Source organism: Halictus rubicundus, chromosome 16 (genome assembly GCF_050948215.1).
Source record: "Halictus rubicundus isolate RS-2024b chromosome 16, iyHalRubi1_principal, whole genome shotgun sequence".
NCBI classification, from domain to species: Eukaryota; Metazoa; Arthropoda; class Insecta; order Hymenoptera; family Halictidae; genus Halictus; species Halictus rubicundus.
In genome coordinates this window covers 8,304,582-8,332,215 of record NC_135164.1, presented here as the reverse complement: position 1 = coordinate 8,332,215, position 27,634 = coordinate 8,304,582, and the positions used below count along the sequence as shown (strand labels likewise).

General features: G+C 42.5%; 2 protein-coding genes across 2 annotated transcripts in view; one reads left to right on the top strand and one right to left on the bottom strand.

Moving 5' to 3' along the window:
• Positions 1-1,459: 1,459 nt before the first annotated feature.
• The window catches only part of LOC143362220 (photoreceptor-specific nuclear receptor), a 32,635-nt gene continuing 6,460 nt past the window's right edge, over positions 1,460-27,634 (bottom strand). Inside the window, exons 3-9 of the mRNA XM_076802200.1 lie at positions 26,652-27,072; positions 20,688-20,791; positions 11,276-11,390; positions 4,836-4,951; positions 3,420-3,631; positions 1,851-2,139; positions 1,460-1,730 (exon numbers count right to left, since the gene is read on the bottom strand). Of these exons, the coding sequence (XP_076658315.1) occupies positions 1,492-1,730; positions 1,851-2,139; positions 3,420-3,631; positions 4,836-4,951; positions 11,276-11,390; positions 20,688-20,791; positions 26,652-27,072 (1,496 nt within the window). The 3' untranslated portion in view covers positions 1,460-1,491. The remainder of the gene's footprint in view (positions 1,731-1,850; positions 2,140-3,419; positions 3,632-4,835; positions 4,952-11,275; positions 11,391-20,687; positions 20,792-26,651; positions 27,073-27,634) is intronic.
• Positions 6,298-8,394, top strand: LOC143362219 (uncharacterized). Its single transcript, XM_076802199.1, has one exon. The coding sequence runs from the start codon at positions 6,298-6,300 to the stop codon at positions 8,392-8,394; it is 2,097 nt and encodes a 698-aa protein (XP_076658314.1).

Genomic DNA, 27,634 nt, shown 5'->3' with positions numbered 1-27,634 from the left:
TTCTCCGTGCACCCTCCGTTAAATAAACAGAAATTAAGGCCGTTCGGGGTCGTGACCTCCGGCCCTCGACACGACGTAAGACCCAAGAGATCGTCGGGAGATCGAGATCTCAAGAATCCCCATGTCCATTTCTACCGAAATCAATTGTTCCATCTTTTGACAATATTCGATAACTGTCTTCGATTTTATTAATTTATTATTGCGAGCACAGTGCGGATAATCGTTGCAAATTTATGGAAATTGCTATTATTGGTGCGAATGGAAGCGGCACGTCACGATTCAGATTCACTTGTTCTGATTGTAATTGACTAGACTCTGTATAAAAATGGCGGATTTAACGATTGATATTAAATTACTATGGAATAGATTGATCGGTAAGATGTCACCCGGTCGACTAGGCATGCTTGGGGAGGAAATCAATCTGGCGAAGATACTTATGCATGTATAGTTTTATTACAAGTAGTTACGCAATCGTTACAATACATGTCACGTGACTCGGTATCTAGACTTTTACAGCAAATAGTATCACAACACGAAATATGCAAGAAAAGCACAGACGAATATTTGTCTTTACAATTGTCGTAGAACTGATACCTATTACTCGCACATTGAAATCCTTATATCGAATAATACGAGAACGAAAAACGATCGAATCGAACGGAAAGCTACCCTCTATCCACCTCCCTCGAATCTAAAACATAATTTCGTCAGACTTTCGTACAAAATCGTTTCGAGGTTGCCTGAAAACGATAAACGAAAACGAGTTGGTCAACACGTCGAACCTAATGTTCGATAAACATTTCTATAATAAATAAATGTGTTTGTGTGTGTGTATATATATATATATATATTTATTTATTTCTATCGTTCTTACACCGCGACCGAGTGTCCCTCGTTCGCCTTAGATACCGTTGAATTGTTACCTAAATACTGTATGCGTCGATGCGTTACCTTTCTCGAAGTATCCGTCGTTGATCGATCCCGATCTAGCGGAGACCGACGCTTTCGAAACGGGATCGTGAATCGAAGGGTCATGCTTGGGGCTTCATCCTTAGGCCAAACCTTTCTCAAACCGTAGAAACGATCGACCATAATTGATCCGGCTCGCACGTTTGGTCGGCGCAATAGTTTTATTCGTTTCCTAATCGTTCGTTAGTCTCTCGAAAGTGTGTTCCCGCGACAACACTATACCCGGCTCGACACGCGTGGCTCCTTCCCCCGTTCAAGGAAGTCTTTTCTCTTCGTGTTACGCACATTGATGGAGTTCGTTTCGACGAAGAAGAGCGTCGCAACTTCTCCGACAGCGGACAGTCGATGTCGTCTAAATACGAATGAGTTAAATGCATCACAGAAATAGTTGAAACATCTCCAGTGGAAGTGCGGCTTCGGAAGCGCCGCTTATGTACATAGTATAAGTATCGACATTTTCTTTTTTTTTTTTGTTTCGGTAACCGTCGGAAAGAATAATGGTCCTTGTTCGATCGGATGCTCTTAATTTTTGTACATGTCGCACAAGACTTTCTCCATGGGAGTGTTGCCGATCGTTCTGTGAAAATATATCAGTTCTACGCGGGACGCTGGCACCGTCCTCAACAGCGGCAGCAACAGCAACAACCTGCCGAATCGTGCTGGATTTCCCGGCTGTTGAGCCCTCGCGTGTTGGCCTAACATCACCTGCGCCTGGTCCTGCAGATTCTCGATTTGACTCGAGTCTTTCAGCCCGCGAGTCTCTGCAAGAAAAATGCGAATTGTTGCGGGGGTGTCATTATTGTAAGCCTCCGAAGAGAGAGAAATGGGAAATTTTTTGACGTGTGGTTTAAACAACGTTTGTTCGGAACAAAGTCACCAACCTGGTCTGAAGAGGACAATGGCTTTCATGCAGGCGAACTCCGCAGGATCGACCATGACAGCCTTGTATCTCTGCAAAGTGTCGTGCAGATGCCTGACATCCGCTGCCACCTGGCTCGGTTTGCCCGTCGCGGTTTGCATGTGGATCCCGGAATGCGGGTGCGGTTGCGGCGACAATGTCAACGCGGTCAGTTCTGCAGAGTTGAAAAGGGGCGACGACTCCAGCGGAAGGCACCACTGTACCGCGTTCAGAAGGAAAAGCTCGGACCAGGCTTCCTCGAGAAGGATCACCTGCGGTCAGCACACAGGATCATTCGCGATTGTTCTCAGTTATTATATCAGTTACTTGCTCGTTTTAATTTCAGATGCCGTGAACACGTCATCTTCGGTGCAAATACTTCCTTGGAAGAATTAAACCCGGGCCCATTGTCACACGGAGCATCAAAATTGTCACTCAATTACTCAGTTTCTGGCGATTAAATGAAATACACATTACGAGAGGGACCATGGAAAGACCAACGTGACTATAAGAAGGAAAACGTTTCAAAAAATTGATAAAACAGTGAAGAGTGCTAAGCATTATTAGTTACAAAATTGTAAGAATGGTCCGCCGTCCGAGTGTACTAATCATATCGAAAAATGTTTCAAACAAAAACTATATAGTTTCGAGGGGGTTATAATTTTATGACGTTTCAAAAAATTGATGAACAAAACAGCGAAGAGTGCTAAGCATTATTTATTATTAAAATTGTAAGAATGGTCCGCCGTCCGAGTGTACTAATCATATCGAAAAATGTTTCAAACAAAAATTATATAGTTTCAAGGGGGTTATAATTTTATGACGTTTCAAAAAATTGATAAACAAAACAGCGAAGAGTGCTAAGCATTATTTATTATTAAAATTGTAAGAATGGTCCGCCGTCCGAGTGTACTAATCATATCGAAAAATGTTTCAAACAAAAATTATATAGTTTCAAGGGGGTTATAATTTTATGACGTTTCAAAAAATTGATAAACAAAACAGCGAAGAGTGCTAAACATTATTAATTATTAAAATTGTAAGAATGGTCCGCCGTCCGAGTGTACTAATCATATCGAAAAATGTTTCAAACAAAAATTATATAGTTTCGAGGGGGTTATAATTTTATGACGTTTCAAAAAATTGATAAACAAAACAGCGAAGAGTGCTAAACACTATTAGTTATAAAATTGTAAGAATGGTCCGCCGTCCGAGAGTACTAATCATATCGAAAAATGTTTCAAACAAAAGTTATATAGTTTCGAGGGGGTTATAATTTTATGACTTTTCGGTAGGTGGAGGAGTAGAGGGCATATGAAGGTCACTTTCAAGTATTTTCTTATGCCGAGGAACTGTTAGTTTAGGTGATATTGCAATTCTAATATTACGAGATGGTAGCTGGTGTAGCTTGAATAACTTTCGTTTGAAACATTTTTCGATGTGATTGATCATTTCAGAGATATTCAGAGTGGTTCATTTCGAATTGGGCACACTGTGCGCGTTATGTGGGAATAGCACTACAATTTGTAATCTTGAAATACTGCCAACGAACCTGATCTCGAAAGGGTAAGCTTGCGAAGGACGGAAGATTTTTCGCCCATTTGACAGCCATAAAAAGTAGTCTCGCGCTGGTTTCGTAAACTGTTTCCGCGCTAGCGGGCGAGTACATCGACGGAATCACAGGCGGAAGTTGCGTGCACCCGCTTCTTTGTGGCGTCAACGGTTCCTCGTTAGTCACGTCTATGCTATCCTCGGATGCGTTTCCTGTTTTCAACATTTATGAGAAACCTTATTAAAGCGAGGCGAACGATCCGACGAATAAATTTTATTGTTCCTTTGGAATTGAAAATGCACTTGCCACGATCTGATATTTTCTTTCCAACGTAGTGTGGTTTAACATGTACATAAACTAGGCCTAACACAGAAAGACAAAATTCTAAACATAGAAAGGCAAAATAGGATGTTTGTGCATGACATAACAGGTGAAAAACTGAGGCCACGCTTTTCGTCGGAAATGCTACAAATTTTATCGTCTGTGAAAGCATTAAACAATTTTTTTCCGAATGAATCTATGTACGATTTTTTTCGGAAGTTTTATAGAAGAAAAATGAACAACAATTTTTGTTTTTGTTCTGAGATATGTAATTCGTAAACTACAAGAAGACGTTTTTTATGTCACATTGAACAGCCTATAATTATGCCAAGCTGTTCAAAGTTTAAGCGTTCGTTGCTGTGCGGATTAATAGATGCCATATTTGTTTTAATGAAAAAATTGAAGATGGAATCAGCTTCTAAAAATACATGACTTCACACGATATTGTTCAAGGAAACGTTGCAAAGAAGAAGTAACATTAATATTGCGGTGTAGTCTCTGAACAAAATGGAATAACCTTTGACAAAAATTGAGAGTTACAGGAATTTGCAAAAGTAATTATTTGTTGGTCCACGATTGAATTTTGTGATAATCTATGTGACTCGCAGATAATGTTATTAAAATTCTTAGAATAAGAAATACTCCCATAATCCTATTTCATTCGATTGATAAAAATAAATGATCTTTTCAATACGTTACAATTGCCATTAGCCTCGAGTAATTACGAGACTGTAGATTTCATCAAGTATGTCGATCATGTTAATCAAACACGAAACGATTAAAACATTGAAACAATTGAAAATACTATTACATCCATCTCATCGTATCAAAATTTCAACTTCTATTTGCAACGAACGCAGACAATTTTTATTTCGCATAAAAACCGTAGCAATTACATAACGTTTTCGATTCATTTGACAACGTGGTAAAATAAGAATGAATTGCAATCGAGCACAGGCACGGAAGTTAGATAATTCTAAAAAATGCAAATCCTGCAATTATAATTAATTGCAAATATGTATGCACGCGAAGTCTCGAATAGGAAAAATGATTTCGGCGGATTAATTAACAAAGTATGGAAACGTCGATGCATACCATCCGCGTTATCCTGTCGAGGGGATGCCGGAGGGTTCGTCGAATTTGTAGTCGGCGGCACAGTGGGCAAAGGCAGTGGTGTCGTGTATCTGGCCATAGCTAAAGACACAGGTGGCCTGAAACATGATATTTCCAAATGATATTTGCGATCGCGAACCTTCTCAACACCACTTATTTAAAAAATTCGCCGATAAAACTAGTGCTCTACAATTTCGTTGTCGGACGAACGCAAAACGCAATTCGAATCCAGGGTCGATCTATCGACCGACTCGCGGCAACTTTAATTCGTTCGCGCGCGTGCAATTTTGTTTACACATTATACATAGACCGTACGCCGCACGGAAATTTCGTATCACTGATTTCGGGTAGGTAGATGGGTTAAAAGTAAGTGGTCGAAAACAGTGAGGCGAAATCGGGCTGGTCATCGTACGAATTCAGTCATCCTCCGAGATTACCGAGCGGCGGCTTCTTCGCGGGATCATTGTGAATGTCAGAGTGGCAGATGACGGTGAACAATAAAATCGCGGTTAACGAGAGGGCGAAACAACGGGGAGGGAGGTTAGTACGTCACAATCATCTAAACACGATCATTTTCCTCTCGTCGAAAGACCGTTCGAATAAAGTGCGAATTGCTCGGTCTACGGACGCATAGAAAATATACAGTCAGTCCAATAAGTATCCGTGCGCTCTTAAGAATCGCATAACTTTGTCAATATTGGACTATACTACTTGAATTTTTTCGAGAAGTTAGAACAATTGGATCACTACAAAAAGTGAAAACAATTTTTTACAAAAATTGCGATTGGTCGAAAGTGCAGAGAAAATACTGAAAGTTGTATTTTGCAACTTTTTTATGTGGACTTACATTGAGAATGTAGAAAGTACGATTTGTAGATTTGTATGAATTATACGTGTTCTGAGAATTTCATCAAAATCGGTCGACGTTGCAACGAGCTGCAGATGTTCCAAAATGATCACATAAGGGCGAAATTCCCTGAGAATGCCAAATTTCGCCCTTAAGTTTTCATCGTTAAATATTTGTAGCTCGGTGCAATGTTGACCGATTTCGATGAAATATTCAGAATACGTATATTCGATACAGATGTACAGACCGTACTTTTTAAATTTTTAATATAAGCCCGCACAAAAAAGTTGCAAAATACAACTTTCGGTACTTTCTCTGTAATGTCGACCGATTGCAATTTTAATCAATTCTCGCGTTATGTAGTGATCCAATTGTTCTAACTTCTCAAAAAAATTCAAGTAGTATAGTCCAATATTGGCAAAGTTGTGCGATTTTTAAGAGCGTACGAATACTTATTGGGCTGACTGTATATCGAGATCGATATTTGCTCCAGGGAACAAAACGTTCCAACTAAAAAATCGTCGCGTGATGTCCAGTCAACAGGAATGTCGGAACAATCGTAGAAAGAGCAGCGCGGCCTCGGTGGCCCCTTCGAGAATGGCGGTGCCGACCAGCAGGAACTTCGCCAACTGTTACATGGAGTTGTGCAAGCAGCAGCGACTGCGACCTTTGCCGGTGATCTGCGTCACTCTGCCGCACAACTTGGACTTCACGACCGATCGCGTGAAGATGGACGATTGGGGTCCGATCTTGAACTCTCTGGCCCTGGATCGCAGCCTAAGGTCGATCAGCGTGCGGAGCAGGTACCAGTGTCGGAAGCCGTTGGAGGAAATCAACTCCGAGGACAAGGCTAGGACGATGGGCAAAGCGCCGGTCGTGTTGTCTCGTTATCTTCTCGAGTGGATGTGTCACAGCGTTGGTCAATGCGTCCGCAACTCTCCGGTGCTGACATCTTTGGAGCTGGAAGGCATTCCGTTTCCGCCGGACTGCTTGACGGTGTTGTGCGTCGGCCTGTCGCACACGAAGACGCTGCGCTATCTGTCGTTCCAACGATGTTACGTCGGCGACGGTTCCTGCGAGGTGGTGTGTCGCACGGTGGCCGACATTCCCAGCATCAGGGCGTTGAACCTGAGCTCCTGCGACCTGACGTGCAAATGCGGGCCCGCGCTGGCGGCCGCGTTGTCGCGACAGAAGCTGGCGCTCTACCACGACACCTGGCAGCAATCGTTGCGATACCAGGAGCCGAACCTCGAGGCGATGCCCGGGCTGCGACGTCTGACGCTGAACGACAATCCGCAGATGGGCGACGCGGTCGCCAGCGAGATCATCGAGGCGATCAGGGACAGTCTGTGGCTGAAGGCGTTGGACATGCAGCGGTGCGGGCTGACGGACAAGGTTGCCAAAGACCTGTTCGATCTGCTCGATTACAACACCACGTTGGTCGTGCTCGACGTCAGGCAGAACGTCAACCTGAACGAGGATCTGACGAAACACATAATGAAGAGGCTGGCCGAGAGCAACGCGGACGCGAAGTCTGAATACAGGTGGCTCGGATCGTCCGATCAGAATCGAAGAGTCGTGTCGGCGGGTAACAGGAAGAGGACCGAGAGCGAAAACAAAACCCTGACGAGACCCCGCAGCGCTATGACCGAGTACGTTAAGAGACCCTACCAGGTCCCACCAAGGAACGCGATCAGTTTGACGAACAACGCGAGGAAGACGAAACCGAGACCACACATTCCGCCGTACAAGAGCGCGAACGCTCAAAGGCGGCAGCAAGACCAACAGCAAACCGTGCAAAGCGTCGAAGCCGACGCGAAGCAGAAGGTGTCCCTGCACTTGGACCTTCGGTCGCACATTCGGTCGGTGATGGGCGAAGCGAGCGGGAACACCGCCTGCGATCGGACGTACGACGGCAGCGTCCAGCAGAGCGATAGGACGTCGTCGAGGAACATGGATCTGTGTCGGGCGGCCAAGGTCGACGCTGCCACGCAAATGGCGGACGATCTCGAGCTGGACAGCTCGGCCAGGATTCAGCTGATCGAGATTCAGCTGGCCGAGGCGAAGATGGAGCACGAACGTCTGGTAGAGGAGACCAGGCAGAGCGGGCTTCTGCTCGAGGAGGAACGCGATCGACGCGAAGAAGCCGAAGCGAAGCTGAACGAGATGAAGAAGAACCTGGCGCAGCTGGAGAACGCTCTGAAGGAGAAGGAGCAGGAGACGAACGGGTCCATGACGCTCAGCCAGCAGTCGATGGACGAGATCTGCGGCACTTTCCAGCGGCTGATGAACGTGCTGGACAGCGTGACGAAGAATCCGAACGAGAACGAGGCGGGTTTCGTGAACGACGACATCAAGAGGTGCGTCAACTCCGTGATTCGCCAGACCAAGTCCGAGAACCTGAGGCGCGCGTTCGCGGTCGATGCCAACAAGGACGACTCGATCAACGGGTACGCCGAGCCGATCAAGAAGTTCGCCAAGTCGGAGAGCGACGTGAGATCGACATTGCCACCGGTGTATCTCGAGAGAAACATAGGAGACAGCCCAGACGTGAGATCACCCTCGCTGGACGGCAGACACCTGCGCCACGAAATGGAAGGCGAGCTGATGTCCCCCAGAAAGAGAGCGAGGGCGCTGTTCGCTCGAATCGTTCGGGGCGACACGGTTGTAGAATTTTCGCCGAACGAGGACTAGAAACGGCGAGCGTTCAACGAGGGAATCCGAGTTTTATAGAAAAAAAATATTTACTTATACACACGCACCTTCGTTGAATCGTGCAGACAAAGCACAAGTATTCGAGCGAATTAGTCGTACGCGTAGAATAAATGTAACGATCGAATAGGAAAAGAGGAAAAACAAGGTGGCGGGGAGGGAAATTGATAGATCGAGTATCGGTCTCCTGATTTTCTCGAAGCAATAGAAAATATCGATCTAAACAGGAATCGATGGACTCTCTCCATTGTGCAAATCGATAATCAATGCTAATGGTCGAACTGCCGTGTAAACTATTTGTATTGTCACATTTTTCTTAGCTGCATTATTGTATACTGGATAAACGTCATTTATTATTTCTAGAATGCGTTCTTTCATTCGTGCACGCTTTCGGTCGGAAATGCTAGAAATTTTATCGCCCGCGAAAGCATCAAATCGTTTCTTCCAAATGAATCTATTACAGATTTGAAGATTGAATCGTCTACTTTCCGAAAATTGCTTAAAACCATGATCTACGATTTTTTTCGGCAGTTTTGTAGAAGAACAATGAGGAACAATTTTTGTCGTGTACAGCCTTCGAAGGTGTACCTTACATTATCACAAAGATCACACCTTCCATTCGTAGCTCGATAAATCGACTAGAAAAAATCGTAGATCAAGTTATAAGCATTCGTTGTGAAGAGGAAGTTTCTATCTTTAAATCCGCGGTGGTTTCAGTCACGAGAAGAAATTATTAATAGTTTCACAGACGTTTCAATTTGTAACATTTTGGACCAAAAAATGGTGTCTTCAGTTTCCCGGATTCCTAGTATCGTGGAAAAATATCTTCGATCAAAATGGACGATCGATGGTGAAAGTAGAGAGTTTGTTCATTAAAAGAAGTCAAAGTATGTTGTTGTGCTATTTTTTTTTTTTTAACTAAATTATCACAGTTCAAGTACGGAAAACTTCTGGAGATTGGAAAATATAGTGTTCACATACTTTCTTGGATTCACTGTAAACGTAAAGGAAGATAAATCGAATTTCTTTCCTTCTCGAAGATACGCATGAGTGGAGTAAAAAGTACGCTAAAACATTAACCCTTAGCACTCGAATGGCGACTGTAAGGCACCACTAAAAATTGCTGTATCATTATTCAAAATATTTTGTACACTATTAAATTTGAAACAATTCAGTATTGTACGAGTAAAATGCGCCAAAATATTCTAATATTCTAAGTCAGAAGAAATGTTTCGTTTTGGAGTTAAAATACCTTCGAGTGCAAAGGGTTAACAGTTTAGTGTGCACAGAACGGTTTGAGGAATACATTTAGCGAGCAATATTGAAGCAAGAACGGTCGAGTGTTTTGAATTCTAACGATGAACGATGGTATAGGAAATTCGAGAAATGTGTAGTAGGTTTTGACGTTGTCCAAAGAGGAATACATAATTTCCAGGGAACGTCAGTATCGACTCAAAGCGTCGTCGGAGCACACTCGCTGTCGCTTTTAACGTTCACCCCTTGGCGGTCTATGGATTTTCCATTAGTTCCAACCTGAGTACCCGATTACCTGAAAAACGGTCAGCTACGGGCTACTAGTCAAAGGTAATTTTTCATGATAGATCACGCTCGGCGTGGCGTGTCGCGAGCGCAGCCTGCTCACGACGGCGAAAAGTATGCTGCTCTGCAGCAGAAGATCAAACGTGCCAACAACGTCGTCGGTTCTCTTGGTCTTGCCGTTGCTCCCGATGCAATCGGTGATTATCGATCGCGAGTCCTCAATGTTACCTTTAATCCCCCTTCCCCTGACCCCTTGGATCGCTTTAAAATTCACCCAGGCTTTGCGTCACCTAAATACACGCAACGGGAACAGCTAGATACCGACGCGAAAATACATTTTACACGCTGTTCCTCGAACTGGAGCAAGGTTCTTACACAGGGACCGCTGTTTTCGATACTTCCCGAGCTTTCATTAAGGTTTCCTGGCTAATCCTGGTACCACGCATTAATATTAGACCGTTCGCTAATATAGATCGATTTATTTTAAGTCGACTAATCCTGGGATACAGGCGACGCGAAAAATTCAGAAACGCAGTGACAATACACATTGAAAGAAGGATATACATTGTCATTGTTGTTGTCATTGTTGTTTACACATTGTCGTTCGCGTTGCTATACACATTGAAACATCTTCCGCAGTTCTGTACGCACGAATTTCAGTGTGACCACTGACGCAGAATCATTTTACCGTTTGTAGTTGTTATAATAATTTTTTACCAGAAGAAAGACGATGAAGAGTGCGAGAGAAATTGATCGAGCACCGACCGAGTACAGTAGACTTTTCAATAAATTATTTCAATACGAATATCAAATATTTTACTTGTTAACTACGAGAAGTGACATTTTTAGAATATTCGCGAGGAAGGTGACACTTTTTACAATGTCCCTAAGAATGGTGATATTTTGTAGAATATTCTCAAGAACTTTAACAAGTGGAACAGCAGAATTAATTATTAAAATAGCGAGGACGCGAACCAAATTGCGGATTTATGTATTTATGGGAAAAATGGGTGGATGGTAATTTCAAACAATGAAAAGATTACAAGAATTTAAGAGTATCGATACATTGACAACTTAATAAAACCACTAAAAAGGGAAACAAATTCCTATTTGGTTCCTACGTCTTAACGTATACAATTTTTATTTTGCATAAAGATCGCCAGTCCGGTGGTGACCGTTAAAATGTCATCGAGCGTTTATACTTTTCTATGTTTATCATACGCTTATCAAATGATCTGAAGTGTTTTTCGAACCTTTGTAAATAACGTTCACAGATCGCAATAGTTGATGAAATTCTAAGGAAAATGGAGTATACGTCACTCACCCAAAAACACCGACGGCCACCGCAGCTTCCCGTAGCGCACGCTCCTGGTCCATCTCGACGAGAGCCTCTGGTCTGATGGTGGCAGTGTTTCTCGGTTGCCGTTCATTTTGCACGGCTGCAACAGAAGCGCACACCTTCGATGTAACGTCGATAACAGGCGTTAATTGCAACCACGAATTAATTACACGCTGGTAAATTAACGCGAAACGTTCCCGGTGCACCGCCTCGCGCACGTGCCATTGCTATTCGTGGGTAATGTCTTTTGGAATTGACGCGTTCGAACACTGTGACCATCGATTATCTTATGAGGGGACGCACTAAAGAGATTCGATTTTTATCGAATTGAATTTAGTGTGTTACGTTTAACACTAACCGTACCGAGCACAAAATGTGACTGGCATACGCGTGGTTTTATGAAAATGACAAGACTTTTATTTAGATTTCTCGATCAATTTAGCAAAATCGAAACCAATTTATTTGATTCAGAACTTTCGAAATATCGACTGCTTAAAACGCTTGGTCACTACGCAATATTGTGAAGTACAGAGCAGTTGTTAATCGCAAACTGAAGTGTTTAAATATTACACAACCAGACTATATTTTATAAAAGATCTTTATAAAAAACACGTGGTCACTATGCAATATTGTAAAGTACAGAGCAGTTGCTAATCATAAACTGAAGTGTTTAAATATTACACAACCGGACTATATTTTATAAAAGATCTTTATAAAAAACACGTGGTCACTACGCAATATTGTAAAGTACAGAGCAGTTGCTAATCACAAACTGAAGTGTTTAAATATTACACAACCGGACTATATTTTATAAAAGATCTTTATAAAAAACACGTGGTCACTATGCAATATTGTGAAGTACAGAGCAGTTGCTAATCACAAACTGAAGTGTTTAAATATTACACAACCGGACTATATTTTATAAAAGATCTTTATAAAAAACACGTGGTCACTACGCAATATTGTAAAGTACAGAGCAGTTGCTAATCACAAACTGAAGTGTTTAAATATTACACAACCGGACTATATTTTATAAAAGATCTTTATAAAAAACACGTGGTCACTACGCAATATTGTAAAGTACAGAGCAGTTGCTAATCACAAACTGAAGTGTTTAAATATTACACAACCAGACTATATTTTATAAAAGATCTTTATAAAAGGTCTTTAGGAGTTACAAATTAATTGATCTCGTTCGAAATAGCATTGTTGTAGCTCGGTTTTAGATCGAATCAATGCGGGATTGTGTATGAATTAAGTAGAATGACTTGTACAGCTTTGCTTCTCTGCGTTTTCAGCTTTTCGGACGATCCATGTAGAAAACACGAATAAAAAGTGAGCATTGAGTAATTTTTACATTATACCCATGCAAGGGATGGTCTTCGTTGGGACGATGAAAATTTTGGATGGTTTCGGAGGAATGAAACCGTCAGCGAAATGAGGCAATCGACCGAAAGAGGCTGCCGACAACCGTTCCGTCGAATATTCCTCGATAATGCGTTCACTGCATAGAAAATCTCCAGCCCCCGGGGGGGAGTTTCTTGGTTATTGAAATATTAGTGGAACGACTTGGTTCGAGGAGTCTTGCTCGATTAATCGGGGAACAAACGATTGGCCGCCACCCTCTCGTCAAATTCACGTAACGCACCGTTATATCACGCCGGCAGCCTGTGTCTGACAAGCGTGAATTTAACAGACGTGCAGGAATCAGCTGCGTTTATTGTTTGTATATATTGCTGTTCGATAAACTCCCATTCGGCGCGCAGCTAAATAGAACTGGTATCGTCTCCTCGAATAACCTTATGTACTCACGGACCTCGAGCATTTCTTCCTTCTATCCCGTTGCAGCACGTGCTCGTTTCAGAACAGGAGAACTATTCATACGTTGCTACGTGTATGAAGTTTGCAATACTACGTTCAGCACAATGCTAACATGAGCATTTCATAAAATTCCAGCTTCTCTCAATTTTCACGCAAGTCTCAAACTATTTGCACAATATTCATTCGTCTTCGTTTCACACTTTGTTCATTGTGTTTTATTCAGAATGTTGCCACTTTTTCATTCTTTAGAATTCGGATGTTGTTATTGTTATGCAATTTTCCATTCCGATCTGTATTCCCCTGTTTTCTTGAACATTCTCAAAGCATGCGCTGTTTCGATAAATATACTGGTGAAACAATAATAAATTGATAAAACTTCCTTGTTTTTAGCTATATTTCTTCATGAAACTTCTATACTAGCATATTCGCTATATTTTCTGGATTGAAATGACACCAAGCACGGTACAATTTCGATCACAGTTGTTTGTCGAATTGACGATTCAGTGAGAACACGAATTTCAACATTTCAATCTGAAGCGATCGAATACGATTTATTATCCAAATCCGTGATCTCGGTTCCACTATCCGAACACTCATGTTCTGCTGATTAGTACTGGAATGTATCTTGAATTTAACATTTAATGTTTAGTGTCATGTCAATCCGAAAAATATGAGGAATATAGGTATTGGTGAAAGTAGATTTTCTGCGTCTATGGGAAAAATGAGTAGATCTAATTTAAAACTAATTAGAACATTATCGATACATTATCGTCGACTTAATAAAACTTGTTAAGGAAAGAAGAAACTTGTATTCGGCTTCTGCGCCTCGCAAACGAACATTTTCACGTTTAAATTCCAAAATTCAGTCGTCACGAAACACAAAAGTTTCGTCATTGGATTAGCACTGCCTCGACTGCCTCTGTCAAGGGACAAGGTCCGCACAATTCGGTTTAACCCTTTGCACTCGATGAAGCACCACTAGAAATTGTTGTGGCATTATTGCAAAGAAATTACGAAAAATATTGCAAAATATTTGTTACATTCCAACTTTGTATTTAATAGAAATATATAATATTTAAATATTATATGTAGAAATCAGTTTCATATGAGTAAAATGAAAATATTGTAGGACGGAAGAAACATTTAGTTTTAGAAAGGTAAAGGGTTAACACAAAGGAGAAGAATGGCCGTTCAAACTGAAAATTCGAAATACGGTAGCGCCAAGGTCAAGCCGCGAGAACGCGATGATCGTTCCTCGGTTTCGCAAAGGGGCTCGATGACGTCAGACACACATGTTAATGGGGAAACGATTAGGGCACTCAGTCGCGTGTAACAGCGAGCAGAATTTTTTCCAGGTTCCCTTTTAGCTCGGTACGGGTGCACAGTAATTTCGTAATAATAAAAAGCGTGCCGGCTCACTGTATCACCGTCGTGCTGCCTGCTGAGCGGCTTAATGGGATCCTCCTACTTCGTCAAGCCTTTGGCATCGGCGTCTCCCTTTTTCGCGCGGTTTCTTCCCTTCCTTTGCTCTCGGTCTCTCACTTTTTCTACCGTTTACCCTGCCGCGCCGCGCCGCGCCGCGCCGAGCCGAGCCGCGTCGCGTCGCGTCGCGCCGTCGGGAAAGATAAACGCCCTATGCACGACGTACCCGTTGTGGCCGGCTCTTCTCTGCTTCCCCAGGAAATTTTTCTTCCCCGTGTTATACGCGCGCTTTCCCTTTTGTCTTTTTAACTCTTCAGTCCGCTTATTTTCACACAGTCCGCCGTCCCCCTGGATACTTTTTATCCCGTCCACTTTGTATTTCTTTACTTTGGCGCGTACCGACCGAGTAACCGACCGGTACCCGATACGTATAACCGAGATCGTAAGGGAGTATTCGATGATTTCACGGGCTGTTCACAAGAGACGCTTTGCCGTCTCGCGCGCGTTCAAACTCTCCGGTAACGTCGTCTTCGAAAATCAGGCAAGTGTGTAAACGTCGAATTATTTGCGTTCTAGGAGAATCGAAAGGGAGATTAATAATACTTAGCGTCGGGGTTTAGTAGCACGTAATCGTCGCTGAACCTCGCCCTTTGAATCACTATTGTTACATTGTCTCCCTCTGCCTATGGATTTTCTATTATCGTTCTTCCCTTCTCGTACGTACTAGTTGAAATAAAGCTGCGAGGGCGGGCTTTCATAATGACTGTTCTCTTCTGCATAGTATTCTCCGGAGCAAAACGGTACACTATTGTGTACTGGGTTCATGAAATCACTGGTTTAGTTTTGTCGCAAATTGCAGACCACGCATTTGTATTATTAATAATGCTAGGATTGAGAAAGTTTCAAGCGGTTTCATCCCTCAGGGACGACGTCTGTACATCGCACTGTGACTCCGAGGAATGTTTCGAAATTTATTCGAAATTTATTATAAGTTCGGATTATTAGGTGTGTCTTCATACGTTGTTGTTCCCTTTCTAGAATTCGAAGGCAGCTGGAGAAAATATCGAAAAGTCTAAATAATCGAAGAATTATTGTAAGATCGTGTAACGTCGACAGGCAATACGGCTTCGCTTTAACAATCGAGGTTACTGACAGCATTAAAAAATACTCGGAGTATTAAGGGTTGAAAAACTGTTAGCCACCCTTAATGACATTTTCTCCAGCTCTCCAAAAATGTTCTGAAGCGTTCGAGTGATAACAGTAACTTTAAACAGACATTGAAATTAAATTCAATAAAAATGTAATTTTTTAGTCATTGGCGTTTCTCATTTACGTAATTGTCATCTCCATTTCTGAGCTTTGTCTATCATCGACTAACAGTGCATTCATTAACAACAATATCTCTAATCTCACATCAGATAATGCTGCCGACGATATGCTTATTTTCCCACTCGTATAAGAAGGCATGACTGATATTGAAATAAACTTTATTCAACGCTTCGAACGCCAAACTAGAAACCCGAAAAATTCCATAAAATCAAAGTAAGTTATTATGAGTAATCCTCCAACTTTCTTGCATGTCACAGATCCTAATTAAGTTTAGTAATACAATGAATATATCAACGTAAAAATTCATTTTAAAACCAGCACAAATAATTCCGTCAGCCACGTATGGCTGACGTGGCGTTCAACGTGTTAAAAGCAAAGTTGGAATAAAAACAGAAGACAGGGCTTGAAAGGTTAGCTTCGTACCTTCAGACACGAACCTGTAGATTGTTATCTGACGATTGAAACGCCTCGTAAAACATTTCCATTTTGGGATCGGACATTTCACATGCAACGCAATCGTTAAATCTTCTCGGTCGCCAAATGAAGACTTCAAGCTGGCCGTCGAAACCCTTCCCATTATTTTCGCGTCTCTGCCGTCCGGTTTCGCACCATGAGAGATAAACGCCCTTTTACAGATCGTTTCACTCTCATTTGCGTGTAACTCGCCGTGGGAGGTCCGCCGCCCTTTTTCACTTTGCTCCTTCCGACATCCTCTATCTCTCTCTCTCTCTCTCTCTCTCTCTCTCTCTTTCTGGATCCACCACTATGACACAATTTACATAGGAGACTCTGTCTGTCTCCTGGCGGATTCCGTGTCACGCGTGTCGGGCTCCTGCCCCCCCCCCCCCCCCCGTGCGAAAAAAAGAACGAGACAGAGAGATCGACGGTTACGGAGATTCACGTTGCATACGTTTATTTCCCCCAATTAACCCTTCGGGGCTTGGCAGAGGCCACGCGACCGTCGCTAACGACCGCGGTGTTTACGACGCCGAGCGTCGTTTCGCCCGTCGCGGCGAACCGCACCGCACCGCACCGCATGCGGCAAAACGCCGAATCCGCGCCGTTACTTTATGCCTCGCCGCACCCCGACCACCGATTTTCATTAAATCCCCGTAATAACCGCGGTAATTCCGCCGTCCAACGACTGCTTTAACGATGCCGCCATGTTTCGAAGCCGAACTCCATCTCGCGGATCGATTTTATCGTTAGGATCACTCCTCCTCCGGGAACGAAGTTACCAAGACGATCTCGGATCCCAAACTGTTCGTAATTTGATCGTCTGATTCTCAAATCGATCGAAACTATCAACCCTTTGCACTCGGCGCTATATTCGTTCGAAAACGAAATTTTTCTTCCGTCTTAGAATATTTTCATGTTATTCATACGAAACCGATCCGATTTCCACATATAATATTTGAATGTTTAGCAATCTATTAGACACAAGTTTTGTAATGTAACAAATATTTCGTAAAATTTCTCGTAATTTCTTTGAAATAATGCCACAATTATTTCTAGTGGTGCTTCAGAGTCACCACTCGAGCGTAAAGGGTTAAAGCTGTATATAGAAAATTCGTTCCTCCTCTCTGTTTCACGGAACGCTCCAGGAAAGTATTAAAAAAATATTTATAGCAGTTGCAAATGTCATGTTCCCTGACTTCGGATCATTTGGACCCAGTGTATCATAATTCTCATTCGACCACCTCCTTTCTGATCAAGTTATGAAGAAAATCGATGTTTAACCCTTTGCGGTCATACGTCGAGCCAGACTCGACATTGACTATTGCCCAATAATTCCTTATTTTATCGACTCCCATCGGATTCATCAATAACGTCAGAATTAATAAGTAAAACTGTAGTGGTTCCTATTTGTTCTAAATAGGCTAACAGAGCTACCGATGGGAATACAAATGAGCCATATAATTTTGTAACAAAACAAAGGACCGCAAAGGGTTAACACTAGAATTACCGAGCAATATATGCGACTGACGTATATTGCTTTGTAACAGTGGCAAGACTGTGCCCATTCGTACAACTTTTATTGTAATATGTGCTTCAATGAAGAGGTTCACTAAAAAATGTCCGATGAAAACGTTTTTACAATTTCAGTAATTGTAGAAGAAAAAATTGGGAACCAGTCATTTTGACTGGTCCGGTTGTTCTAGTGTTAACCCTTTGCACTCGAAGCCATTTTAGCTCTAAAACGAAACATTTCTTCCAACCTGGAATATTTCCCTTCTATACACAGGGTGGTCCACGCAATTGTTTCAAGTCATAACTCCGTTATTATTGTATTTACGAACAAATGATAAAGGAGAAATATAAATGGTTCGAAGAGCACTACATCTGTAGGCCTAATTGTAAAAGAAAAAATTAGGAACCAGTCATTTTGACTGGTCCGGTAGTTCTAGTGTTAACCCTTTGCACTCGAAGCCATTTTAGCTCTAAAACGAAACATTTCTTCCAACCTGGAATATTTCCCTTCTATACACAGGGTGGTCCACGCAATTGTTTCAAGCCATAACTGCGTTATTATTGCATTTACGAAAAAAATGATAAAGGAGAAATATAAATGGTTCGAAGAGCACTACATCTGTAGGCCTAATTGTAAAAGAAAAAATTAGGAACCAGTCATTTCGACGGGTCCGGTAGTTCTAGCGTTAAGAATAGGCGAAAAATCGTAAAATTTAACGGAACAGGATTTTCCCGAATTTTCTGGCATTCCTGGATCAAGCAGCTTTTCGCGGGAAACAGGTTCGAGCCGCAGGGGCAAAGAAGTTCGTTCAATTTTGCCGGCGCGGAACGTAACTCCCGACACTGGAGAATCTAATTCCCCCGGGAAGAGGAGACGTTCCATAGAAACATCGTCGTTCCAGTCGTCAAGGGAACCGGGATCCAATTGGAAGTATTTCTTCTTACGACGTCAAGTTCGGCAATAAGAAAGTTGCTGCTCCCCGGGAGGGGTTTCGGCGAGAACGCGGCGGAGGGTGGAAGAAGAAGAGGAAGATGCTGAAGAAGAAGAAGCAGAAGAAAGATAAGGGAAACAGAGACACGGGGAAAATGCTCTTTTGCCGTGGCAGGTGCGCCAACCGTTGGCTGAGAGGCATTAAGAGTTGAATCGAATGCTGCCACCAAAGCAGACTTCTACCCCGCACCAATCACTCCGCCTTTTATCCAGTTATTTATGTTGCGAACATAAAGGACCCTCGTTCGGATTTCGTTCTTCCCGGAGACGGGGAACGGGAGAGCGTTGATTGATTCCCACAATACGGGTTTACCTACGACAACGGGTAATCTAATGTATCGATAACCGGTGTCCCCGGAATGTCGCCTCCCGCGAACGCTGAAATGGATATTTCTTTCTTCCGTTTGCAGGAGACGTTCCCTCGCGGCGTGAACAGCCGAGGATTTTACATTTGTCAGAAAGTTGTTGCCGGTTTATTTCGATCGGTTTCCAACAAACGAGAACTGACTTTTACATTTGAAAAGTTTGGCACAGGTGAACCTCGGTGTTTCGAACTTCAAGCCTACCGCTGAAATCTTAGAGTTACAGAGCGAAAACGGCTTGGCAAACTAATTTTACGAGTTGTTATTATTTAACGATCGAAAATGGCGAAAATCGTGAGAAATTGAAATTTTCACCACCTCTGATCGTTTACAACTCGTGAATCGATACGATTTTCAGAATGTGTATAATTTATACGAGGCTGTAGGCCACGTCCTTTAAATTTTCATTACAGATGACGAAGTCTTAAAAAGCAACCTTTACTATTGTTTTCCATAATTCCGACCAAATACAATTTTTCTAAAATTGTTCGTTGCACGTCGACTACTTAACTAATCCGTCTAGCTTTATAGAAAAATTGAAGTCGGCTGGTCTATTTATAAGAAAGTTATTCTGATTCAAAATCTGTGTGATCAATTATGCGAATCACTGTACACTTGTGTACAGTGGTCGGAATTAATATTCGGACACTCTTTACATAACTTTTTTAAAATCGAACTGAAACGCTTCAGTTCTTTTAAGCAGCTGAAAGGATATTCCTTTGTTGCATACGATTAATGGGAAGTGATGCAATCAATAATTCTTGTATACATATAAAATTAGTTCGCACAGTTTCATGAATTGAAATCATTCTGGATTTTAAGTTACCTGGAAAATTTCTCAAACGAACTAATTTATTATTCGCTAATGTAATCAATCGAGCCAATGAATGAGTTTCTTTATATTTTTAGTCAAGCTTGTTCAGAAAATTAAGGAATAACTAATTTGTATTTTCGATTAGAAAGAAGTTGAATATGCTCACCGTACGGAATCCATGTAGTGGAAAAGACATGTTCTTTAAAACGTAACAAAACAAAAAATTGTTTCTATTTAAAACAAAGTTCTTCCATTGATGAAACATCGTACATTGAATATAAAAACGATCAGATACTGTTTATCTTATGGAACTTGAGCAATTGATTTTAGAACTGAATTCCAGTTGAACAATTGAGATCCATCAATCTCACAATCACACGTCTGAACATTTCGAACAACTTCATCGTTTTAGACATTCACTTCAACATCTGAATCCCGAAGATAGCCTTGTAGTTACAGTTTCTGAATAACTTTTAGTTCGAAGGTAACTCGATTCAAAGTAGAAGTCATCCCAAATGTGTGAACCAACTCTTCACTCTTCATTCTCTAGTCTTCCCGAATCAACGAATTCTCTGTTTCCTTTATAATAAGAAATTATAAGGAATACGAAACAAGAAACGAAGGGAAAAAATGAATTTCTGCGAAACAACAAATTCCTCCCGTATTCTACAATGATATTTTACTCACCGTCTTTATTCATTCCCATCTGCAGACATTTCTTCAGGCGACACGCTTGACACTGATTTCGGTGAGCTTTATCCACGATACATCTTCCGGTACCAGCTTGACATCTGAACATAAAATATTGCGGAACATGTAAGAAGGTTCTGGAACGAAAGAACCTTCGTGGCGCACAGGTATTTCGGTAGCATCATCTAACCTAAATCAATGATCTCTATAACACCAATTCCTCAAAACGTTTTCGACGTTTGCTTTCGAAAACGAAATCAATTCTATTTCATTTTGCTCCAACATAACCAAACAATAAGCCAAACCCTACAAGGTATAGCCTGATTCAATAGCTTATTAAAAAACAACGTGCTTTGCTGAAAATTTTACACTTCTATCTTCACCAGAAGGGTAGTTGGGTAACTTCGATTCAACGATTTTTCGTTAATTACCCCTGTTTAATTACATGTAAAAATTTCGAGAAACATTTAAAGCATCGTTGCAATCGAACTCCATATTTGGCAATTTTTTCCCATTTTTCGACTGATAATCGTAGTTGTAAAACATTAAAAATGCAAAAAAATCGAAAGACTGCAGATTTCTCGGAGGAGTTCAAAGAGCATGTTGACGATATTTTTACGACGAAAAGATGAAAAAAAAGTTATGCTCCGATATTTACCGAGTTCGTCCTGAAATCCTCTAACAGATAGGCGTAAAAAAACTATATGTTTATTTGCAAAAGATTCAAGGTGACCTTGAAGAAACATGAAAAGGAAGGAGTTGACAAATGATTTTTTACAATCACGTTAAAGCTCTCTTGAAAGCATGCAAAAGCTGATAAAAACATTTTTGATCGGATTGCTAATAACAGAGTAATCTCAACTGATCACGATTCGTGATTCAGCCTGTACAATAGAGGTTATGTTACGCATATTTTTATAGGAGAGAAATCCGGCGGCTGGTCATAGACGAGGAAGGTTTTCCTTTTCCAGGAAATCGATCGATCATCGACGATGACGTTTCACCGACGACCGTGGCAACTTGGCGTCTGTTGTCCCTTCTGGAAAGACGACGAATTTCGAACGCACTTGCCGGAAATCCTGGCTGCGCACTCAGGAGTTGGCGTTAAATTCGATTACTTTCATTGTTGGACTAACCCGGTTATCCCTTCAGGCTGACTAACGTAAAGTGGCGACCGTTCGAGGTCACGTACCTTCTTATCCCTCTTAATTTCATCCAATCCCGCGGTAGTCTCTTTCTCAGGGCTTAAACCCCCCTTTCTCCGCCCTTCGTCGCAATTCTGTCGCGAAGCGTTTGATGCGGAAATTATCGAATAAACTGTATCCGCAATAACGCGAATTTCTTGTCTTTTGTTGCTTTAAGTTGCAAAATAATGTTACCGGTTTCGTGCATTTACGATAACAATTAGTGGATCAAATGCATAGCAGTGAAAACAGTTAACCCTTTGCCCTACAATACTCGCGATGAAGATTTTGAATCTAATAAATGTGTATGTTATCAATTTCCTTTTAAAGAAATTTCTATTTTGGCGTTCTTAATGTACAGCTATTGAAGAACCTATAGCCATACAATAGATATAAATTTTCTCCTTTTTTTTTTTAGGAAAATGCGTATGATAAATCGTAGTGCAGGGGGTTAAGGGAATTTGAAAATACGGTTATATTGTTTCCAACTCATTCAAATTATAATGAAGAGGAATAATTTTCTCCATTTTTTTTTTAGGAAATTACGTAAAATAAATCGTAGCGCAAGGGGTTAAGGGAGCTTGAAAATACTGTTATATTGTTTCCAACTCATTCAAGTTATAATGAAGAGGAATAAACGTCTATGTAGCTCCTGTATCTGTATTGCTGTGGAGCGCACAGGGGTCAACTACGATCAATGGCATTAATCATTATTAAATTATAGATGTTAACACGAGTTTCTGATTTTATAAATTACCCATCGAACCGAGATTCCCAAGGAAATGTCAAACCTTGAAATGAACCCTTTAGAAACGACATCTCTACATAGTACCGACTCTAAAAATTGTTAGTTACGATCGACAATCATCCCTTAGTACCTACTTTTCAGATTTGAAAGGAGCCATGAAAAATACAAAGAAGTCCAATTAATCACCATATCATGGAACCACATTTGCCATAAGATCGTCGCCTCTAAAGGGCTGAACGTCCTGAGAAACAGTTCGCACGGACTCGACAACCGGGAGAGTGAAATCGAAATAACAAAATGATTCGATCATACATCCCCGAATCTGCATAATAACTCTCGAAGTGCCAAAGCCCGAGAATCATAGAACGTTAGGGTTGGAGCATCGCAGTCTCCTCGCGGGTGGCAACGAGAGGGGAAGAAAGGCTTGATCGTCGAGTAAATACAGAGTTGACCGTTCGGAAAAAGAAAAAAAAAAAAGAAAAAAGAAAGAGGTGAATCGTCAGAGTCGTAACACGGGAGTAATAGCCCGGAGGGCTCGATCGGTCGTCGGCGTGTCGATCGATCGGTTCCCGAGGCTCCGTTAGCACGATTTTAACTAACGTCACTCGCAAGGAGGCGGCTGGATGCAGCCGCGCGATGAAAGGACGCCGCACCATCCTGGAACTATCTTGTCCCGAGGCGGTTCAGTACGAAGGGCACCGAAGGGTGGCTGCGTGCTGTCTTGCCAGCAGGGTTCCTCTCGCAAATTGATTTGCGTTCACACCCCAGCGAGCCTCGCCGGAGCTGGTGGCCCCCGCCGGGGGTGTCCTGGTGCAACACGAAGGGATACATCGGAGCCCTCGCCCTTGCCCTTCCCCGGCATTCACCCTTCAGAACCACATCATACATTTATTTACGCATCTCTCTATTCCTCGGACGCCGGGCATTGTTTGGCTCATCGAGTTACCGGAAACATGTGCTGCCTGTTATCACGCCCGTCGATCGCCGCTTCGGATGATTCAATGACTTAACGATCCTGCAATCAACCTGCCGCGACAAAATTCTGCCGATTCCCGAGCGTCATTTATAGAAGAAACGCAACAAGCTGGTCAAGGACAAAGTCTGGCGAAATTAATGCCAGAAGGAGGACGTGGGAAATTGATTAGGGTGGCGTGAGCTGTCACCGAGTTATAGGAAGCTCGATTTTTATGGCAGGCTTAAGTGATCGTTAGGCTGCGGATGTTTGTGCGTTTCTGACATGCTCAAACATTTTGATACGTAAAGAAATCGTAGTTGACCATCACGATTTGTCACACTGGTACTATTTTTCTTCTCCAAGGTACATAGCTAAACTGGAACTTTAATGGAATAGTTCTATTATCATATAATTTTCCCAAAGTTCATAATTAGAGCTTTGGCACTGTAGGTAATACCGTAGTAACCATTTGTAATATTTTTCTCCTCATGTAAGGCCGAGCAGGTTCCGATAGCAGATCGCGCGCCATATCGTCCAAAATGTAGACGAGTCATTGATGCTCCTGTTAGAGAGACGCTTGTTTATCTATCACAGCGAGATGAGCTGATTCATTGCGCGCGAAATTCAAGTGTGGCCCGATGGGAATTGGCGCAAACTCTCGGCGCAATCTGCACCATGCTCGATCTATTTAATTGCATCTAACCGATCCGTGAAGTTGGACTGTAATCCGACGATTATGGTCGATGCGCCGCCGCGGCGCATCACGTCGGGACGCATCTGTCGCGATCCGTTCCCCTCTACGAATAATTGGTTATCTGTGCGAAGCCTCTTCACTTTTTACCGCGTTACGCCCGTTCGACGAGAGTTGCCGGTGGAGAATAAAGAGCCCTCCGCAACCAGACACGACCTTCATAACCGGGGAAAATAGAAAACTTCGCTGGTCGATGTGCAATTAATTTTTGCGCGTCTTAAACATATTGATAAGTCTTAAACATATTATATATTAAAAAGGACAAATTATCTTCAGCTTACGTGAATATTCAGTGAGACAGTAGACTCTCGTGTGCGATCAAAAACTTATTCAGAGACACCGTGTATATACGTCTGCGGCGGTAAATGTTAAGTCTTTTTCAATAATTTTTTGGAGTCCACTGCAACATTAAAATCTAGTAGAGCCTGTTTGAAATTTTTATCATCAGTCTGAATCGTCATTTTACGGGATAAACATATAGCCTTGGAAAAGTAAGAAGAACAAATTTATTTATGCTTTACACGATTCCCATTCTAATATTAGTTCGAATAATAAAATTGATTGAATCGTTTCCAAAGATAGCGTCTTTATAATTCCAATAAGCGAGTTATTTCATTCCGAAGTGGTGGAAATCAATATTTGTGTCTGGTCTAACATCACATCCCAAGGATTTAATCATCATTGACACGTTGACTGCCGCGAGAATTTTGTAAGTTTCATACAAGTCTTTCCTATTTAATTCGTATAAACGATAAGAATGATTAACAATTATCAGTTACTTTATAATAAAATTTTCGTCTTACACCACAATTTAGTTAACTTCAGAACGAATAAATTAATATTCACTGCGACCAATATGATGACAATCGTTTTCAAGTAAAAATCAATGGCGCCGTTCACCGCGGCAGTCAGCGTGTTAAACGAAGCGATTGTAATAAAATTTTAACGCGGCTCGCAGAAGACAAACTTAACTCAAAATTATCGTGCTTCCACCTAATTTCTCCAATGACCCAACGTTCGCGTTGCTCGGTCGTAAAATAAAAAGCCAGTGATTCGAGCATGGTAGGTTAAAAAAAACCCCCGTAATCCCCGGTTACTGGCTCCAATTAGATCGAAATTTGTCATCGGTGCCTGTTATGGCGTTTAATGTCAAACTGGCCAGCCAGTGGCGCCATGTGGTCCAAGTCGAGTAGGCTCATCGTAATACCGGGCAACAATGCGGAACGGCATAATGTTGAACCCTGGAGGACCTATCCAGCTAACCCGACGGCTCGGTGTGCGCACGGCATACTATTACCATCCCCTGGGAACGGCCATCCATCTCCATCGGATCCCTCTCAACCCGGAATCGCTGTCTGATACGCTCGATCCGTTTTACGCCGGGCCACATACGCGCCCGGCTCTGTTCCTCGGCTCGTGTGCGTGTGCATCCCTTTGACTACGTACGTGACTATCGATAACAGACGCCATAGGTGTGCGCGTTAAGCCTGTCGAGGAGATACACGGCTCGATATACAAACTATTAACCCCCATGCGCGCTCTTTGAAAAATAAATGTTGCTGGAGCTGCCGCCGCGCCGCTCTGTATGCGTGACCGGCATGCAAACCGAGCTCGAACAACAAACTGCCTTCTTTCCTGCCGCGGATCCCTCGAACTCCCTTTCCCGGATACCATTGGGAGTTCTAAGGGAAATGGTACCTTTCTGAGCATCATAAGAGCTACTTCAGGTTCGCGGCGATTGACCACGATTTTCCCCCGAAGAGGAATTAGGAATTTATTCATCCTGGGAGAAGAATGACGCCTGGATCTCAACCGAGAGAACAGAAATCCATAGCGTAGTTGCAACCTCATTGCAACGAATCCTTGCTGGGGATTATGGTGCCTGCGTAGGGCCAATACGGAGTGGGAACGCGGAAGAACCGATCGCGCGATTTCGGTTGCTGGTTTCGTACCAATAACCTCGATTGTCGCATGCATTTTCGGACCGGTTTCTCGTTTAACCTTGCGAACGATTTTCTTTACGAAGCGGAGTTGCTTATCCCGAATAATTCCGCAGAAAGAGAATGAAATTTCCATTTATTGTATATTTACGTTCACTTCCACGCTCGAGTACTGATTACGAAAGAAACGGAATTCTACACCGTCCTAATCTTAAAATGGAACGACTCTTTCACTTTCTAGAAATTCGCATGTACAAACAAATTCTAATTTTAAACGGTCCAGTGAGTGTTGAGTCACCTTATAGACTCTTAAACACGGGGTCAGAAGGTGCAGAGCTGTTTCGAACGGTGTAAAGTAGTGTTGTTTATTCGTTTAAGCTCACCTGTAGATCAGCTTCCGTCGGACACTTCTTTTGAAGAAGCCGCTGCAGCCATTACAAGCCAGGATACCGTAGTGTTTCCCGGAGCTCGTGTCGTCGCAAACCACGCACGTCAAACCAAGGCTGCGCGGTGGCTTGCTGCCGTGTTGCGGTCGTTGTTGCTGCTGTTGTTGCTGCTGCTGTTGCTGGTGCTGTTGCTGCTGCTGGACTTGTCCGAGTAAATGAGGGTGGCCGTTCCCGAGCGCGGTTAAATACGGTGACCTCGCCAGCGGGAAATCCGTCGGTATCCCTCTGCACAGAGGGACCGAACACTCCTGAACGGACCTCGAGGCATAAGGATCGTGACTCGAGGTCGATCCTGTCGCCCCTATAGGACTGTATCGTTCTGGTAATCCTGGGGAGATTACGCTGCTCTCTCCCGAGTCTAGAAGCAAATGGTTTTTCTGTGAGCTTCACCCGGTCGACACGTCCGCCGAACGAGTTGCAGAAGAATTTAAGCGGGGCCAGCAGGCATTTGGCCTTGACTCTCACGCTATGTTACGCTGTGCCTTTTTTTCTAGACATTTTACGTCTTAAATAAGCAAGTAATCAATTAAAAATGCATACCACCGTGTTCGTACATGTCTTTGCTACGTCTGTATGGAGCCTTTTTTTCGATTTTTTTCGAGAGAATCTTTCAGCGGCAGCCATCTTGTGACGTGATACTTGCTTCAGAAAGCGAGTTTTCTGCCGAATATTACAAATTACTCCACGGTGAGGTAGAAATTCGCAATTTGGGCTCCATACAGACGTAGATTGGACTTTTAGGAAACACAATTGACCACTTCTAAACTGCTCATTGCAATATTGAAGCGGCAGTTTGTCTAGATTTTGACCCCTGCATACGTATATGGATTTCAAACCATGCCGGCCCCATTAAGAAAGAAAGATCGTCTTTATTGGACTAGGGTAAACGCGCTTCGTTACAGTCACTACCCAATCGACAG

Excerpts from the sequence above, each read along its gene's own strand:
- LOC143362219 (XM_076802199.1), top strand. The coding sequence starts at position 6,298 with ATGGCGGTGCCGACCAGCAGGAACTTCGCCAACTGTTACATGGAGTTG.